The following is an 18,734-nucleotide window of genomic DNA, read 5'->3' on the forward strand; positions in this document are numbered from 1 at the left end:
TGGTATATGCGTGTGTATGTATGGTGTGCGCGTGTTCATGCCCTGTGTGTATGTATTATATGCCTGTGTATGTATGGTATGTGTGTGTGCATGCCCTGTGTGTATGTATGGTATGTGCGTGTGTATGTATGGTATGTGCGTGTGCATGGCCTGTCTGATCTCATGCTAATAAAATATGTGTATATGTATACATACACACTCTCACACAGGTATATTATAATTTTAATTTTAGACCTCAGTGCCCCCCTGTCATAAGTACCCCAGGCCCTCAGCAGTCTTAATCCAGTTCTGCCACATCCCCATGTCACATGACCACAGGGACCAGGGTTATACATTGCTGGGGGGTTATATAGTACCAGCACCCCCCACCCCCATGTCACATGATCACAGGGACCAGGGTTATACATTGCTGGGGGGGTTATAGTACCAGCACCCCCATGTCACATGACCACAGGGGCCAGGGTTATACATTGCTGGGGGGTTATATAGTACCAGCACCCCACACCCCCATGTCACATGACCACAGGGACCAGGGTTATACATTGCTGGGGGGTTATAGTACCAGCATCCACCCACCCGTCCCATGTTACATAACCACAAGGGCAGAGGCGTGGAAAGAGCAAGAGAGCATACGGCTATGCACTCTGCAGTGTCTAAAATGATGCCGGCCGGGACGCTGATTCCTAGCGCAACTGCGCATGCGCTGGGTCACCGCGGCCCATCGCGCTGTACACGCAGTAGGCTCAGCTGGCGCCGCTGAGACTGAGGCGCATGAAAGGGATGGAGCCGCACATGAGAGAGGGAAGAGCCGCATGCGGCTCGTGAGCCGCGGGTTGGCCACCCCTGCTCTAGTGCTTAACCATCCACACACACTTACCTACCCCCTAGTACCTAACCCTACCACCCCACAGCCTAAACCTAACCTCCCCCCCACACTCACCCAGCCCCTAGTATCCTCAGCGATGTCGGGTTTCAGTGTCAGTATCCTCAGCGATGTCGGGTTTCAGTGTCGGTATCCTCAGCGATGTCGGGATTCTGACGCTGGTTTGGTCGCTAGTTGGAATTCTGGTGTCGGCAATCTGACTGCCGGCATCTTATCCATGTAACCGGAATACAGAGACCGTAAGCACAAACATAGTGAGGACTTGGAACTTCTGGGCTACAAGATGGCCTGGTGACCTTTAATATGGTTGTAGTCGGTATAAGGGAGAGAGACGGGACAGGGGGAGATGGTCCAATGCCTCACGTTGTACAGATACTCGCACAGCGGTAGCGGGACAGGGGGAGATGGTCCAATGCCTCACGTTGTACAGATACTCGCACAGCGGTAGCGGGACAGGGGGAGATGGTCCAATGCCTCACGTTGTACAGATACTGGCACAGCGGTAGCGGGACAGGGGGGAGATGGTCCAATGCCTCATGTTGTACAGATACTCGCACAGCGGTAGCGGGACAGGGGGGAGATGGTCCAATGCCTCACGTTGTACAGATACTGGCACAGCGGTAGAGGGACAGGGGGAGATGGTCCAATGCCTCACGTTGTACAGATACTCGCACAGCGGTAGCGGGACAGGGGGAGATGGTCCAATACCTCACGTTGTACAGATACTGGCACAGCGGTAGCGGGACAGGGGGAGATGGTCCAATGCCTCACGTTGTACAGATACTCGCACAGCGGTAGCGGGACAGGGGGGAGATGGTCCAATGCCTCACGTTGTACAGATACTGGCACAGCGGTAGCGGGACAGGGGGAGATGGTCCAATGCGTCACGTTGTACAGATACTGGCACAGCGGGACAGGGGGAGATGGTCCAATGCCTCACGTTGTACAGATAATCGCACAGCGGTAGCGGGACAGGGGGAGATGGTCCAATGCCTCACGATGTACAGATACTCGCACAGCGGGACAGGGGGAGATGGTCCAATGCCTCACGTTGTACAGATACTCGCACAGCGGTAGCGGGACAGGGGGAGATGTTCCAATGCCTCACGTTGTACAGATACTCGCACAGCGGTAGCGGGACAGGGGGAGATGGTCCAATGCCTCACGTTGTACAGATACTCGCACAGCGGTAGCGGGACAGGGGGAGATGGTCCAATGCCTCACGTTGTACAGATACTCGCACAGCGGTAGCGGGACAGGGAGAGATGGTCCAATGCCTCACGTTGTACAGATACTCGCACAGCGGTAGCGGGACAGGGGGAGATGGTCCAATGCCTCACGTTGTACAGATACTCGCACAGCGTTAGCGGGACAGGGGGAGATGGTCCAATGCCTCACGTTGTACAGATACTCGCACAGCGGTAGCGGGACAGGGGGAGATGGTCCAATGCCTCACTTTGCACAGATACTCGCACAGCGGTAGCGGGACAGGGGGAGATGGTCCAATGCCTCACGTTGTACAGATACTCGCACAGCGGTAGCGGGACAGGGGGAGATGGTCCAATGCCTCACGTTGTACAGATACTCGCACAGCGGTAGCGGGACAGGGGGAGATGGTCCAATGCCTCACGTTGTACAGATACTCGCACAGCGGTAGCGGGACAGGGGGAGATGGTCCAATGCCTCACGTTGTACAGATACTCGCACAGCGGTAGCGGGACAGGGAGAGATGGTCCAATGCCTCACGTTGTACAGATACTCGCACAGCGGTAGCGGGACAGGGGGAGATGTTCCAATGCCTCACGTTGTACAGATACTCGCACAGTGGTAGCGGGACAGGGGGAGATGTTCCAATGCCTCACGTTGTACAGATACTCGCACAGCGGTAGCGGGACAGGGAGAGATGGTCCAATGCCTCACGTTGTACAGATACTCGCACAGTGGTAGCGGGACAGGGGGAGATGGTCCAATGCCTCACGTTGTACAGATACTCGCACAGCGGTAGCGGGACAGGGGGAGATGTTCCAATGCCTCACGTTGTACAGATACTCGCACAGCGGTAGCGGGACAGGGGGAGATGGTCCAATGCCTCACGTTGTACAGATACTCGCACATCGGTAGCGGGACAGGGGGAGATGGTCCAATGCCTCACGTTGTACAGATACTCGCACAGCGGTATAGCGGGACAGGGGGAGATGGTCCAATGCCTCATGTTGTACAGATACTCGCACAGCGGTAGCGGGACAGGGGGAGATGGTCCAATGCCTCATGTTGTACAGATACTCGCACAGCGGTAGCGGGACAGGGGGAGATGGTCCAATGCCTCACGTTTTACAGATACTCGCACAGCGGTAGCGGGACAGGGGGAGATGGTCCAATGCCTCACGTTGTACAGTTACTCGCACAGCGGTAGCGGGACAGGGGGAGATGGTCCAGTGCCTCATGTTGTACAGATACTCGCACAGTGGTAGCGGGACAGGGGGAGATGGTCCAATGCCTCACGTTGTACAGGTACTTGCACAGCGGTAGCGGGACAGGGGGAGATGGTCCAATGCCTCATGTTGTACAGATACTCGCACAGCGGTAGCGGGACAGGGGGAGATGGTCCAATGCCTCACGTTGTACAGATACTGGCACAGCGGTAGCGGGACAGGGGAGATGGTTCCAATGCCTCACGTTGTACAGATAATCGCACAGCGGTTGTGGGACAGGGGGAGATGGTCCAATGCCTCACGTTGTACAGATACTGGCACAGCGGTAGCGGGACAGGGGGGATGGTCCAATGCCTCACGTTGTACAGATACTCGCACAGCGGTAGCGGGACAGGGGGAGATGTTCCAATGCCTCACGTTGTACAGATACTCGCACAGCGGTAGCGGGACAGGGGGAGATGGTCCAATGCCTCACGTTGTACAGATACTGGCACAGCGGTAGCGGGACAGGGGGAGATGGTCCAATGCCTCACGTTGTACAGATACTCGCACAGCGGTAGCGGGACAGGGGGAGATGGTCCAATGCCTCACGTTGTACAGATACTGGCACAGCGGTAGCGGGACAGGGGGAGATGGTCCAATGCCTCACGTTGTACAGATACTCGCACAGCGGTAGCGGGACAGGGGGAGATGGTCCAATGCCTCACGTTGTACAGATACTCGCACAGCGGTAGCGGGACAGGGGTAGATGGTCCAATGCCTCACGTTGTACAGATACTGGCACAGCGTTAGCGGGACAGGGGGAGATGGTTCCAATGCCTCACGTTGTACAGATAATCGCACAGCGGTAGCGGGACAGGGGGAGATGGTCCAATGCCTCACGTTGTACAGATACTCACACAGCGGTAGCGGGACAGGGGGAGATGGTCCAATGCCTCACGTTGTACAGATACTCGCACAGCGGTAGCGGGACAGGGGGGATGGTCCAATGCCTCACGTTGTACAGATACTCGCACAGCGGTAGCGGGACAGGGGGAGATGGTCCAATGCCTCACGTTGTACAGATACTGGCACAGCGGTAGCGGGACAGGGGGAGATGGTCCAATGCCTCACGTTGTACAGATACTCGCACAGCGGTAGCGGGACAGGGGGAGATGGTCCAATGCCTCACGTTGTACACATACTTGCACATCGGTAGCGGGACAGGGGGAGATGGTTCAATGCCTCACGTTGTACAGATACTGGCACAGCGGTAGCGGGACAGGGGGAGATGGTCCAATGCCTCACATTGTACAGATACTCGCACAGCGGTAGCGGGACAGGTACGGCTTGTGTGCACAGAGGAGGATTACGCTGCTTCCATGTGCACATTCAGTCACATATATGACCTATATGGAGCTGACATTGTATTCCCTTACCTCAGGAGACGTCACCTGAAGACCAACCATGGAGGTCCTGGTCCTGGAACATATCCGGCACTCGCTACTGACTGACAGGAACAAAGACCTGATCATAGACAAGCTGCTGAGCCTCACCATGGAGATTATCAGTCTGCTGACCAGAGAGGTACTAGATAAATGACTGTTCTATGTACTAGAAGAACGACCGGGGTAATGGGGCCACGCAGCGATGTCAGGCCATTGTCTGAGCGATTTATCTACCTCACTACATCGCTGTGTGTGGGGGCATAGTTATAGCGTTGCACGGTCCCGCTCGTCGCAGTCGCCCGGCCATTGATATCCTGCACGCTGCATATTAATGGCTCATGGTCCGTGGTCTCACCGGAGAACAATGGCCCTGACAGATCGCTCAGCGCACAGCGCTGGTAAATCACTGTGTGCTGAGCGTTCTGTGTGATCTAGTATCGCTCGGAGCCCTCAGCGGGTCGCTACGTGTGTAGGGCCCATAGGGTGCCTGTAGTAGCAGCAACTGGCATTATTTGTTGGGAAGGGCAGTGATTTCATTGCTGGGGCTTTGATTTACAATTCTCAGAAATCCAAAGTTTGGTCGTGGTATAAATATGGCCGCACAGTTTGGTTGCGGTATAAATATGGCCACACAGTTTGGTCGTGGTATAAATATGGCCGCACAGTTTGGTCGTGGTATAAATATGGCCGCACAGTTTGGTCGTGGTATAAATATGGCCGCACAGTTTGGTTGTGGTATAAATATGGCCGCACAGTTTGGTCGCGGTATAAATATGGCCGCACAGTTTGGTCGTGGTATAAATATGGCCGCACAGTTTGGTCGCGGTATAAATATGGCCGCACAGTTTGGTCGTGGTTTAAATATGGCCACACAGTTTGGTCGTGGTATAAATATGGCCGCACAGTTTGGTCGTGGTATAAATATGGCCGCACAGTTTGGTCGTGGTATAAATATGGTCGCACAGTTTGGTTGTGGTATAAATATGGTCGCACAGTTTGGTTGTGGTATAAATATGGTCGCACAGTTTGGTTGTGGTATAAATATGGCCGCACAGTTTGGTTGTGGTATAAATATGGCCGCACAGTTTGGTTGTGGTATAAATATGGCCGCACAGTTTGGTCGTGGTATAAATATGGCCGCACAGTTTGGTCGTGGTTTAAATATGGCCACACAGTTTGGTCGTGGTATAAATATGGCCGCACAGTTTGGTCGCGGTATAAATATGGCCGCACAGTTTGGTCGCGGTATAAATATGGCCACACAGTTTGGTCGCGGTATAAATATGGTCGCACAGTTTGGTTGTGGTATAAATATGGCCGCACAGTTTGGTCGCGGTATAAATATGGCCGCACAGTTTGGTCGCGGTATAAATATGGCCGCACAGTTTGGTCGCGGTATAAATATGGTCGCACAGTTTGGTTGTGGTATAAATATGGCCGCACAGTTTGGTTGTGGTATAAATATGGCCGCACAGTTTGGTTGTGGTATAAATATGGCCGCACAGTCTGGTTGCGGTATAAATATGGCCGCACAGTTTGGTTGCGGTATAAATATGGCCACACAGTTTGGTTGCGGTATAAATATGGCCGCACGGTTTGGGTGCGGTGTAAATATGGCCGCTCGGTTTGGTTGTGGTAGAAATATGGCTGCACGGTTTGGTTGTGGTAGAAATATGGCCGCACGGTTTGGTTGTGGTAGAAATATGGCCGCACGGTTTGGTTGTGGTAGAAATATGGCCGCACGGTTTGGTTGTGGTAGAAATATGGCCGCACGGTTTGGTTGTGGTAGAAATATGGCCGCACGGTTTGGTTGTGGTAGAAATATGAGGCGGACCTAGTAACCTAGTGACATTTTGTTTACACATTTCAGCACTGACATATCTCCAGTCCCACCCCCACCTTCCCCAGTCTGTGCTGCCCCCATCTCCAATATGTTCAATGAGATGTCTCCTGCCCTCCTTCTTCCGGGACAGGGCCTGGGCGTGCTGCGCAGCTTGCTGGAGTCTGGACTCAGAGCCGCAGGGTGGTGCTGCTGCGGGCGGCGGGTGTGCGCAGCAGCTCCCACGTGCCTGTTAGAATATGGCCACATACAGTGCTGCTGCACATGTTCAGAAGCTGCTATTTGAGCCTGAGAAAGGAACAGCACTGTGTGATCAGAGAGGTAGACAGGAACAGCACTGTGTGATCAGAGAGGTAGACAGGAACAGCACTGTGTGATCAGAGTGGTAGAGAGGAACAGCACTGTGTGATCAGAGAGGTAGACAGGAACAGCACTGTGTGATCAGAGAGGTAGACAGGAACAGCACTGTGTGATCAGAGTGGTAGAGAGGAACAGCACTGTGTGATCAGAGAGGTAGACAGGAACAGCACTGTGTGATCAGAGAGGTAGCATGGAACAGCACTGTGTGATCAGAGAGGTAGACAGGAACAGCACTGTGTGATCAGAGAGGTAGACAGGAACAGCACTGTGTGATCAGAGAGGTAGCATGGAACAGCACTGTGTAATCAGAGAGGTAGCATGGAACAGCACTGTGTAATCAGAGAGGTAGCATGGAACAGCACTGTGTAATCAGAGAGGTAGCATGGAACAGCACTGTGTAATCAGAGAGGTAGCATGGAACAGCACTGTGTGATCAGAGAGGTAGACAGGAACAGCACTGTGTGATCAGAGAAGTAGACAGGAACAGCACTGTGTGATCAGAGAGGTAGACAGGAACAGCACTGTGTGATCAGAGAGGTAGACAGGAACAGCACTGTGTGATCAGAGAGGTAGACGGGAACAGCACTGTGTGATCAGAGAGGTAGACGGGAACAGCACTGTGTGATCAGAGAGGTAGACAGGAACAGCACTGTGCGATCAGAGAGGTAGACAGGAACAGCACTGTGTGATCAGAGAGGTAGCATGGAACAGCACTGTGTAATCAGAGAGGTAGCATGGAACAGCACTGTGTAATCAGAGAGGTAGCATGGAACAGCACTGTGTAATCAGAGAGGTAGCATGGAACAGCACTGTGTAATCAGAGAGGTAGCATGGAACAGCACTGTGTAATCAGAGAGGTAGCATGGAACAGCACTGTGTGATCAGAGAGGTAGACAGGAACAGCACTGTGTGATCCCAGAGGTAGACAGGAACAGCACTGTGTGATCCCAGAGGTAGACAGGAACAGCACTGTGTGATCAGAGAGGTAGACAGGAACAGCACTGTGTGATCAGAGAGGTAGACAGGAACAGCACTGTGTGGTCAGAGAGGTAGACGGGAACAGCACTGTGTGATCAGAGAGGTAGACAGGAACAGCACTGTGTGATCAGAGAGGTAGACAGGAACAGCACTGTGTGATCAGAGAGGTCTGATCGCGGAAGCCGCAGTAATGTTATTAAGGACAATAAATGAGGACAGTTTTCGTGGGAGGACAGAGCTTACAAAAGAAGGACGGTCTTCCCTAAAGGAGGACGGTTGGTCACCTTACTATAGCTAATGACGTAATATCCAGACTTCTTCATTAATTCAAAACTATTCTGTATAGGACGAAGGACCTGGAATTACTTCTAACATCTTCCTCCAACATGTGGATCTCTGTAGAGAAAGCGCGGACACGTGATATCCCTACTGCCCCTTTCCACTCTCCCATGAAATATTACGATACGGCGATGCAGACACTTAGGTCATCTCATTTGCAAGAAGTACATGCAGAAATGATACACCGGGCATACAGATCTCAGGAATTATATAATACATTTACTAAAGAATTGCAAATCCAGTGTATAAATGTTCTAGTAGTTCCCCCTCATTTATACACCAGAAGTATTGGTATAAAGCAGTGGTTCTCAAACTCGGCCCTCAGGACCCCACACAGTGCACGTTTTCCAGGTCACCCGGCAGGTGCGCTCATTACTCGGCAGGTGGAAGGTGGAGCTAATTGTTTCACTTGATTCTGTGAGGAGACCTGCAAAGCATGTGCTGTGCGGGGTTCTGGGAACCGACTTTGAGAACCTGTGTTATAAAGTACAAAACTGTTTTAATGCTACTTTTTCACTCAATATGCCATTAGTATACACCTGACTGTGCTAACTTTCAGCACAGAGGATTTAAGAAGCATCTGGTTGCAGTCTGTACTATTATTGTTACACTTGCAAAGACAATTCTATTAAATCACTGGGTGTCCGAAACATTCCCGACACTTATTGAGATGAAAAATACTTTACTTGTTTCCTAGCACGGCACCCATCACATCGCATACCATAAAACTAAATAAGGTATACGATGGTATGCGATGTGATGCGACGCGATGTTGTACAATAAAATATTGCATCGCATCGTATGCCATACAATGGCATACGATGCGATCGTATACGATTTTTGATTCTACAAGCACGTTGCGAGCGCAGTGAGGCCCGAGAGGGGCGGCGGTACGCGTCCTCCGACCTTTTCATACCCCCACTATCCACGTCGGCGTGGAGTTGATTTTAGATAGTGTGGCGAGCCACCGAGCCCGAAGCATGGTGAGTGCACGCGGAATACGAGCCCGAAGCATGGCGAGTGCACGCGGAATCCGAGCACGAAGCGTGGCAAGCGAACGAGCAATACATGTAAAGTAATCCATGTCCCCTCGCGGGGCTCACTATCTAAAATCAACTCCACGCCGACGTGGATAGTGGGGGTATGAAAAGGTCGGATACCATCGCATCACATGCATTGTACGCGGCTATATGGCATGCGATGCGATTGCATAAGATGCCATAAGATGAAAATAGTGGGCGCTGTGCTAGGAAACAAGTGCCCTTTACTTAGATGATTATATTATGACAGACAGGCTGCCCTAGCTGATTTAGAAAAGGTGCCAATACTTTCTATAAAACATGGGGCTCATATATTGAAACCTTATACCCCTTTTACACCAAAGCAAATTACAGGGTTAAAGATGTTCAACCCAGGAATTTGCTGAAACACCCGGGTTTTTCGGTGGTGTGAAAGGGTCAACGCTTTTCCTGTTGTGCTTCTGATCTGTCGGCTCTGTCCTATCAGTCTCTGCTCCTGGTTTTTCATCCTGATAGTGCGGTTCTTTGAACTGTTCCTTCACACCTCCCCAAGGTGGTGTCCAAGTTTCACGTGAACCAGGAGATAGTGGTCCTGGTCTTTTGTAGGCCGGATGCCTCTCCCGAGCAGCGTTCCCTGGATGTGGTCCGTGCTTTGCGCATCTATGTCCGTCGCACTAAAACCCTTAGCAAATCTGATTCTCTCTTTGTTCTCTATGGATTTCAGAAGAGGGGTTGGCCTGCTACCAAGGAGACGATTGCCCAATGGCTGAGGTCTGTTATCAAGCTGGCTTATTTCTGCGCCTCCCTCCTGGTACCTGCGGGGGTCCGGGCTCATTCCACGAGGTCTGTGGGTGCGTCTTGGGCTGTTAAGGGTCGTCTCCTCATACTTTCTTACATTTCTATGTGTTCGACACTGTGACCGGACGCCTGCCCTTACGCTCTGGCTACACCCTGGCTACACCCTTCGGTTCCTGGTCTCATGGGACCTGGACAATAGGGGATTCCCTGTTACTGACTCCGCCCACTATGCAGTAGGCGGGGATATCGCTGCCACCACCAGACTCCTCCTACGTGGCGTCTGGAACCACGTATACCTCCTCAGGCCCAAACACTGGCACCTGAGTACTACCTGCTGGAGTGTGTGCGTCGACACGCTGCTGACACCCCCCCCAACTGGCGTCAATTGGTTCCCCACTGGTCACGGACCAGACCTCTGTTTCGGTAGCGGGCAGAGCGGACACTTGGAGGACGCTGGATGCTTGTACCCAGAACAGCCGGAGAATGGAATTATTGCAGTAATTCTGTGGGTCACAAGATGAAAGTAGTCGTCTTGGGCAATAGATGGTTTATTTGCTCAAAGTAGAAGCTCTGAAAAGAGCCCTCTCCTAGGTCCCTATGAGGTACAGCATACAGGTAATGTTACAGCATTCAGGTCAGATAGATGCACAACTTTACAGGCAAAACTGGTGCCTTTTTTATCCAAAATCCACACAGCATAACACAGGGGGAAATTCCACACTGTTCTCCCCACCCAATCAGCATTGGGCAGGAGGTGTACATGCCTGGGACATTTACATTCATATATCAATTGGAACATTATCCTGTCATAAATAGATCCAGATTACATGGCAAAGGGTTCACTTCAATTTCCTTCGAATATTTACCAAATGGACTGGAACGCCTGGAATCCCTGACACATCACACACACAAGTGATGTACTACTGACACCTTCATACAGGGCCCACAGACACCAAGCCCGCTACCTGCGGTGCCGTGTCATTCTGTTAGCAAACGGACAATTAAGCATCTCATTTCCTTATCGCAGGAATTCCTTAAGTCATTTTCAAAGTGCATTTTCACATTTAAAATACATTTAAATGACACTTTATACATCATACGGAGCCTGTGCTCAGCAGAGACTTCCGACACCACATAACACTGCAGCTGCGGACCCTCAGTCCCAGCTCAGTGATTCACATATATTAATACATTTAAAATATTTTTATTTAACCCATTTTGCCCAGCTCGGGGCTCCCTTGAGCCCTGCAGCAGCTCCTTAACACTGGACTGGCTGCGCTGGGGAGCCGGCTTCCAATATGCGGTGCCCGGTCTCTTGGCAGCGGCAGTTTCCAGCGCACCACCGTGTAGCAGCAGCTTCTGTAGCGCTGTAGCCCAGGACAGCATTCCGAGTGCAGCGTCTCCCAGCACACCGCTCGGCCATGCCACATTCCCCCTCTACTGGAGGATAGGGGTTTACAGCTGGACGGCGCCAGGGTTGCTGGAGGAAGTCCGGGGCCAAGGTGCCCATACATAATGTGAATAAAAAAAATTTGACTTGAAGATGGCGCCGGGGCTGAAGGGGTGAACCCTTTCAGCTCCACGGCCGCCATGCCCCACGTGTGCCAGGGTCTCTGGCCACACTTCTCCTCCCCCGCCCCCCCCCCAATCCAAGCGGGAAACCAGAGGGCCATGTCCCCACGATTTGGCTTCTGGTCCCGCAGTCCATTTGGGGTTACTGGGAGTGTCTGAGGGTGTTGGCTCTAGCCTAGACAGTTCATCCAGATTGCAGTGGGTCTGTTCTGGTTGGTGTACAATGTCCCAAATGTCACCATCATGTTCAAGGCTCCACCACAACAGTCTGTTTGTTTTCCCCAAGGTAGGTTGCAAACCTTCATGAGGGGGGTGTTCCTTCACCCCGGTGGGGTGCCAGTGGCACCATCTGTGCCAAAGCTGGTCTGCTGCATACACAATTGCCACCAAGTGTGTCCAAATTGTGGCATACCCCACCTCCCACCATAGCAGTATCCTGCTCACACAAGCCAGAGGGTGCTCCTGCCCATATGGCTCCTCCTGGCTCAGTACTGCTCCCAGTCCATGCAGTGACGCAATAGTCCGTACCACAGTGTCCTGGTAATAAATATGCATCATCAGCACTGGAGCTGGTACCAGAGCCTCTTTCAGCGACTGGAATGCCAACTCACAAGCAGGTGTACAGTCCACTGTCTTGGGAAGACCCTTCATTGTCACTACTGTAAGGGGCGTCACTACCAAACTAGAGTCAGGGACAACTGGTCTGTAGGGCCTTACAGTCTCTAAGGTCAGTACCTGTCTGGGGGTTGTGGGCCGGGGACAGCCTCGGGGACTCACCCTGTCTGGTGTATCCCCTCCTACCTTCCTGACTACCCTGGGCCTGAACCCTTTCTGCCAGGGCGCACTCTCTACCCTCACCCCATCATGGATCTGACAATGCCAGTATGTTTTCTGTCTATTTAAACAGAGCCTGTGAGCCCAAGTTTTGGTACAATCTGCCTGATCTGAATGCTGTAACATTATCTGTGTCTCCTAGGGACCTAGGAGAGAGCTCTTTTCATTGCTTCTACTTTGAGCAAATAAACCATCTATTGCCTCGAGATGACTACTTTCATCTTGTGACCAACAGAATTATTGCAATAGTTCTGTTCTCCGGCTGTTCTGGGTACCAGTATCCAGCGTCCTCCCAGTCTCAGCCCTGCCAGCTACCAAAGCAGAGGCCTGTTCCGTGACCAGTGGGGAACCAAGTGAGCCCAGTCGGGCGTGTGTCAGCAGCGTGTCGGCGCACACCCTACAGCAGGTAGTACTCAGGTGCCAGCGGTTGGGCCTGAGTCAGTATCCGTGGTTCCAGACGCCACTTAGGAGGAGTCTGGTGGTGGCAGCGATATCCCCGCCCATTGTGTAGTGGGCGGAGTCAGCAACAGGCGGTTGCTGACGGTAACAGGGAATCCCCTATTGGCCAGGTCCCGTGAGACCAGGAACCACTATCTGTGGACCCGAAGGGTGTAGCCAGAGCATAAGGGCAGGCGTCCGATCACAGATGTATTTGGCCAGAGTGTAGTGGCTGCAGGCCAGGCACATCCCCACCCTTAGTTGGGCGTCCCACTGCTATCCCTGTGGCCCCTGACATCTACCGCAGAAGAAAATTACATTCGTCTTACCTGTTAAATCTCTTTCTTCATGAACGTCATTTTATGTGGTATACCACAGAAAAACCTGGGCTTTCAGAAAATTCCCGGGTTCAAAAGCTTGAAGCCGGTAATTTGCGGGTGGTGTGAATTGGGGTCAGGGTGCACTGGCAAAATGACCCGGCACTCAAAAATGCTGGGTAATTGCCGGGTGGCTGGTGTGAAAGGGGTATTAGATGAGACATTACAGTCAAAGATCTTTAAGATTTTTGAAGGAACAGATAGGTGATCCTACAGATGGCTCAGCAATAGCCCTAGATCGTGAACTCCTGTTCTTTCCCCTATATGTCTGGGAGCTGCTTATACAATCTATTTCTGGAATTATTTGCTACATTTCATTTCTACTGATAAAATGAATTTCTATATCCTGCTCTACATGGATCTCAATAATGTTATCTCTGTTTTGTTGCTCCCTATTTACACCTGGTAGCCAGAGACCCCGGCACACGTGTGTAATGGCTGCCACGGCACTGAAGGGGTTAAGCCATTTTGGACAAGGGTACTTTGTACATTTCTGGAGGGAGCAATTTAGCCGTCTTTGTGAAGAGGAAATGAGACGCTAAACAGTCCTTTTGCTAATGGCTGGGGAATGACTCGGCACAGCAGGTATCAGGATTTGTGTCTGTAGTTCCTGTGTAAAGGTGTTAGTAAGGAGCCCAGCACTGAGGCACAATGACAAAGTAAAAACACATATTCTAAAATGATATGTGCAGGCACTGAGCTGGGCCTACATGTCCCATGCTGCAGTGTTGCAGGGGGATGAAGCCCTGTGTAAGACAATGTATACAGTGTACAATGTATTTAAAATGTGTTGTGTGGCTTTTGGAGCCTGTGCAGTGCACAGGCTCAGTGTGTACAATGTAACACTTGTGCTTTAAATGTATTTTAAAGGAAAAGTGCACTTACTGGGGTTGTTGTGTCCCAGGGGAATCCAGAATCCTGTGTGGGCTGCTGGGTTCCCCCCAGTCTTTACCCCAAAAACAGAATGCTTTCCCAGACACCCTCCAAGCTGGGAGCTGTAGGGATGGTAGCAGGGAACATCAGCTTTCTAACAAGCTGAGTGGTTCCCTGGAGCTCCATGTGGCTCTCCATCTGCGGGCAGGGGATCAGGGCTGCCCATCGCGGGAGCTCACGTCTGGGCTAACGGTGTTCAGCTGGTCCCCTGGAAGGCTCCTGGAAGTATGTTTTGGAGGGAAACCTTCCCCCTAGCCAGACAAACCTGCACCTGGGTGGGTGGGCTGTGGCTCAGAGGAGTTACCACTCCCCTCTGTCCTTAAGGACAATGCTGAATGTGCATGTGTCCAGCGCATGCACGTCTCATGCTGATTGGTTGAAGACCACAGGGTGGGCTTACCCCCTCTGTTCATGTGGATTGGAGTAGCATATAAAGAGGGCTTCTGCCCTGGGTAAAGTTGTACTTCTACCTGACTTGAATGCTGTAACATCACTGAATGCTGTCCCTACTAGCGATAGGAGAAGAGGTCTTTTAAGAGCTATTGGCAAATAATCACCTTTTCGACAACCGTTCTCATCTGGCGACCAACAGAATTACTGCACTAATTCCGTTCTCCGGTTGACTGGGTACAAGCATCCAGCGTCTCCGAGTTCCGCTCTGCCAGCTACCGAAGCAGAGGTCTGGTCCGTGACCAGTGGGGAACCAATCAACGCCAGTCAGTAACAGGGAATCCCCTATTGGCCAGGTCCCGTGAGACCAGGAACCGCTATCTGTGGACCAGAAGGGCGAAGCCAGAGCGTAAGGGCAGGTCGTCCGGTCACACATCTTAACCCTTGTTCTATGTGGTTTCTGATTGTGGATACAGAGGAAGAAATAGAAGACTCAGCATATATGATTGATATACTCCTCTTTTATTGTTGATTACAGGATATGGATATGTGTCCATACAATCTGATTATCATTAGTCTGTATATGCTGCTTCAGGTCACTCGGAATGACAGCAATGTCCTATAGATACATAGTTACATAGTAGTGTAGTAGTTCACATGTCAATTGTTTCCAAGTCTGTTTCTTGTACTTGATGTTGTCTTTATGACCATATTGCCATTGTTGTGATATGTTGATATTTTCCTAATGCCCACAGAAAATCCAATAAATATATTTGAAAAAATAAATAAACCTGAGGGTATGATGGTACTGGGGTATAAGGATACAGGGTATGATGGTACCGGGGTATGAGGATACAGGGTATGATGGTACGGGGGTATGAGGATACAGGGTATGATGGTACGGGGGTATGAGGATACAGGGTATGATGGTACGGGGGTATGAGGATACAGGGTATGATGGTACTGGGGTATGAGGATACAGGGTATGATGGTACGGGGGTATGAGGATACAGGGTATGATGGTACAGGGTATGAGGATACAGGGTATGATGGTACCGGGGTATGAGGATACAGGGTATGATGGTACTGGGGTATAAGGATACAGGGTATGATGGTACCGGGGTATGAGGATACAGGGTATGATGGTACGGTGGTATGATGATACAGGGGTATGAGGATACAGGGTATGATGGTACTGGGGTATGAGGATACAGGGTATGATGGTACGGGGGTATGAGGATACAGGGTATGATGGTACCGGGGTATGAGGATACAGGGTATGATGGTACTGGGGTATAAGGATACAGGGTATGATGGTATCGGGGTATGAGGATACAGGGTATGATGGTACGGTGGTATGATGATACAGGGGTAAGAGGATACAGGGGTATGATGGTACGGGGGTATAAGGATACAGGGTATGATGGTACTGGGGTATGAGGATACAGGGTATGATGGTACGGGGGTAAGAGGATACAGGGTATGATGGTACGGGGGTATGATGGTACGGGGTATGATGGTACTGGGGTAAGAGGATACATGGGTATGATGGTACGGGGTTATGAGGATACAGGGTATGATGGTACTGGGGTATAAGGATACAGGGTATGATGGAACCGGGGTAAGAGGATACAGGGTATGATGGTACGGGGGTATGATGGTACGGGGGTATGATGGTACGGGGTATGATGGTACGGGGTATGAGGATACAGGGTATGATGGTACTGGGGTATGAGGATACAGGGTATGATGGTACTGGGGTATGAGGATACGGGGTATGATGGTACTGGGGTAAGAGGATACAGGGTATGATGGTACGGGGGTATGATGGTACGGGGGTATGATGGTACGGGGGTATGATGGTACGGGGTATGATGGTACGGGTGTTTGACAATACAGGGTATGATGGTACGGGTGTTTGACAATACAGGGTATGATGGTACGGGGGTATGAGGATACAGGGTATGATGGTACGGGGTATGAGGATACAGGGTGTGATGGTACGGGGGTATGAGGATACAGGGTGTGATGGTACGGGGGTATGATGATACGGGGGTATGATGATACAGGGTATGATGGTACAGGGTATGATGGTACGGGGGTATGAGGATACAGGGTATGATGGTACGGGGGTATGATGATACAGGGTATGATGGTACGGGGTATGATGATACAGGGTATGATGGTACGGGGGTATGAGGATACAGGGTATGATGGTACGGGGGTATGAGGATACAGGGTATGATGGTACGGGGGTATGAGGATACAGGGTATGATGGTACGGGGGTATGAGGATACAGGGTATGATGGTACGGGGGTATGAGGATACAGGGTATGATGGTACGGGGTATGAGGATACAGGGTATGATGGTACGGGGGTATGAGGATACAGGGTATGATGGTACGGGGGTATGAGGATACAGGGTATGATGGTACGGGGGTATGAGGATACAGGGTATGATGGTACGGGGGTATGATGATACAGGGTATGATGGTACGGGGATATGAGGATACAGGGTATGATGGTACGGGGGTATGAGGATACAGGGTATGATGGAACCGGGGTATGAGGATACAGGGTATGATGGTACGGGGTATGAGGATACAGGGTATGATGGTACGGGGGTATGAGGATACGGGGTATGAGGATACGGGGTATGAGGATACGGGGTATGATGGTACGGGGGTATGAGGATACAGGGTATGATGGTACGGGGGTATGAGGATACAGGGTATGATGGTACGGGGGTATGAGGATACAGGGTATGATGGTATGATGGTACGGGGGTATGAGGATACAGGGTATGATGGTACGGGGGTATGAGGATACAGGGTATGATGGTACGGGGTATGAGGATACAGGGTATGATGGTACGGTGGTATGAGGATACAGGGTATGATGGTACGGGGGTATGAGGATACAGGGTATGATGGTACGGGGTATGAGGATACAGGGTATGATGGTATGGGGGTATGAGGATACAGGGTATGATGGTACGGGGTATGAGGATACAGGGTGTGATGGTACGGGGGTATGAGGATACAGGGTGTGATGGTACGGGGGTATGAGGATACAGGGTATGATGGTACGGGGGTATGAGGATACAGGGTATGATGGTACGGGGGTATGATGATACAGGGTATGATGGTACGGGGATATGAGGATACAGGGTATGATGGTACGGGGGTATGAGGATACAGGGTATGATGGTACGGGGGTATGAGGATACAGGGTATGATGGTACGGGGGTATGAGGATACAGGGTATGATGGTACGGGGGTATGAGGATACAGGGTATGATGGTACGGGGGTATGAGGATACAGGGTATGAGGATACAGGGTATGAGGATACAGGGTATGATGGTACGGGGATATGAGGATACAGGGTATGATGGTACGGGGGTATGAGGATACAGGGTATGATGGTACGGGGGTATGAGGATACAGGGTGTGATGGTACGGGGGTATGATGATACAGGGTATGATGGTACGGGGGTATGAGGATACAGGGTATGATGGTACGGGGGTATGAGGATACAGGGTATGATGATACGGGGGTATGAGGATACAGGGTATGATGGTACGGGGGTATGAGGATACAGGGTATGATGGTACGGGGGTATGAGGATACAGGGTATGATGGAACCGGGGTATGAGGATATGGGGGTATGAGGATACAGGGTATGATGGTACGGGGGTATGAGGATACAGGGTATGATGGTACGGTGGTATGAGGATACAGGGTATGATGGTATGGGGGTATGAGGATACAGGGTATGATGGTATGGGGGTATGATAGTACGGGGTATGAGGATACAGGGTATGATGGTACGGTGGTATGAGGATACAGGGTATGATGGTACGGGGGTATGAGGATACGGGGTATGATGGCACGGGGGTATGAGGATACAGGGTATGAGGATACGGGGGTATGAGGATACAGGGTATGAGGATACAGGGTATGATGGTACGGTGGTATGAGGATACGGGGTATGAGGATACAGGGTATGATGGTATGGGGGTATGAGGATACAGGGTATGATGGTACGGTGGTATGAGGATACAGGGTATGAGGATACGGGGGTATGAGGATACAGGGTATGAGGATACAGG

General features: G+C 51.2%; 1 protein-coding gene across 9 annotated transcripts in view; it reads left to right on the top strand.

Moving 5' to 3' along the window:
* Window positions 1–18,734, top strand: part of LOC146058249 (uncharacterized) — a 105,791-nt gene that overhangs the window by 621 nt on the left and 86,436 nt on the right. For all 9 annotated transcript variants that reach the window (XR_014469841.1, XR_014469840.1, XM_083170454.1 and 6 more), the window contains exon 2: window positions 4,739–4,881. Coding sequence is in view for 7 of the 9 variants with exons in the window: in XM_083170454.1 (XP_083026580.1) it covers window positions 4,762–4,881 (120 nt within the window). In the remaining 2 variants the exon portion in view is untranslated. The remainder of the gene's footprint in view (window positions 1–4,738; window positions 4,882–18,734) is intronic.

This window comes from Crinia signifera, chromosome 2, assembly GCF_055691185.1.
Source record: "Crinia signifera chromosome 2, ASM5569118v1, whole genome shotgun sequence".
NCBI lineage: Eukaryota > Metazoa > Chordata > Amphibia > Anura > Myobatrachidae > Crinia > Crinia signifera.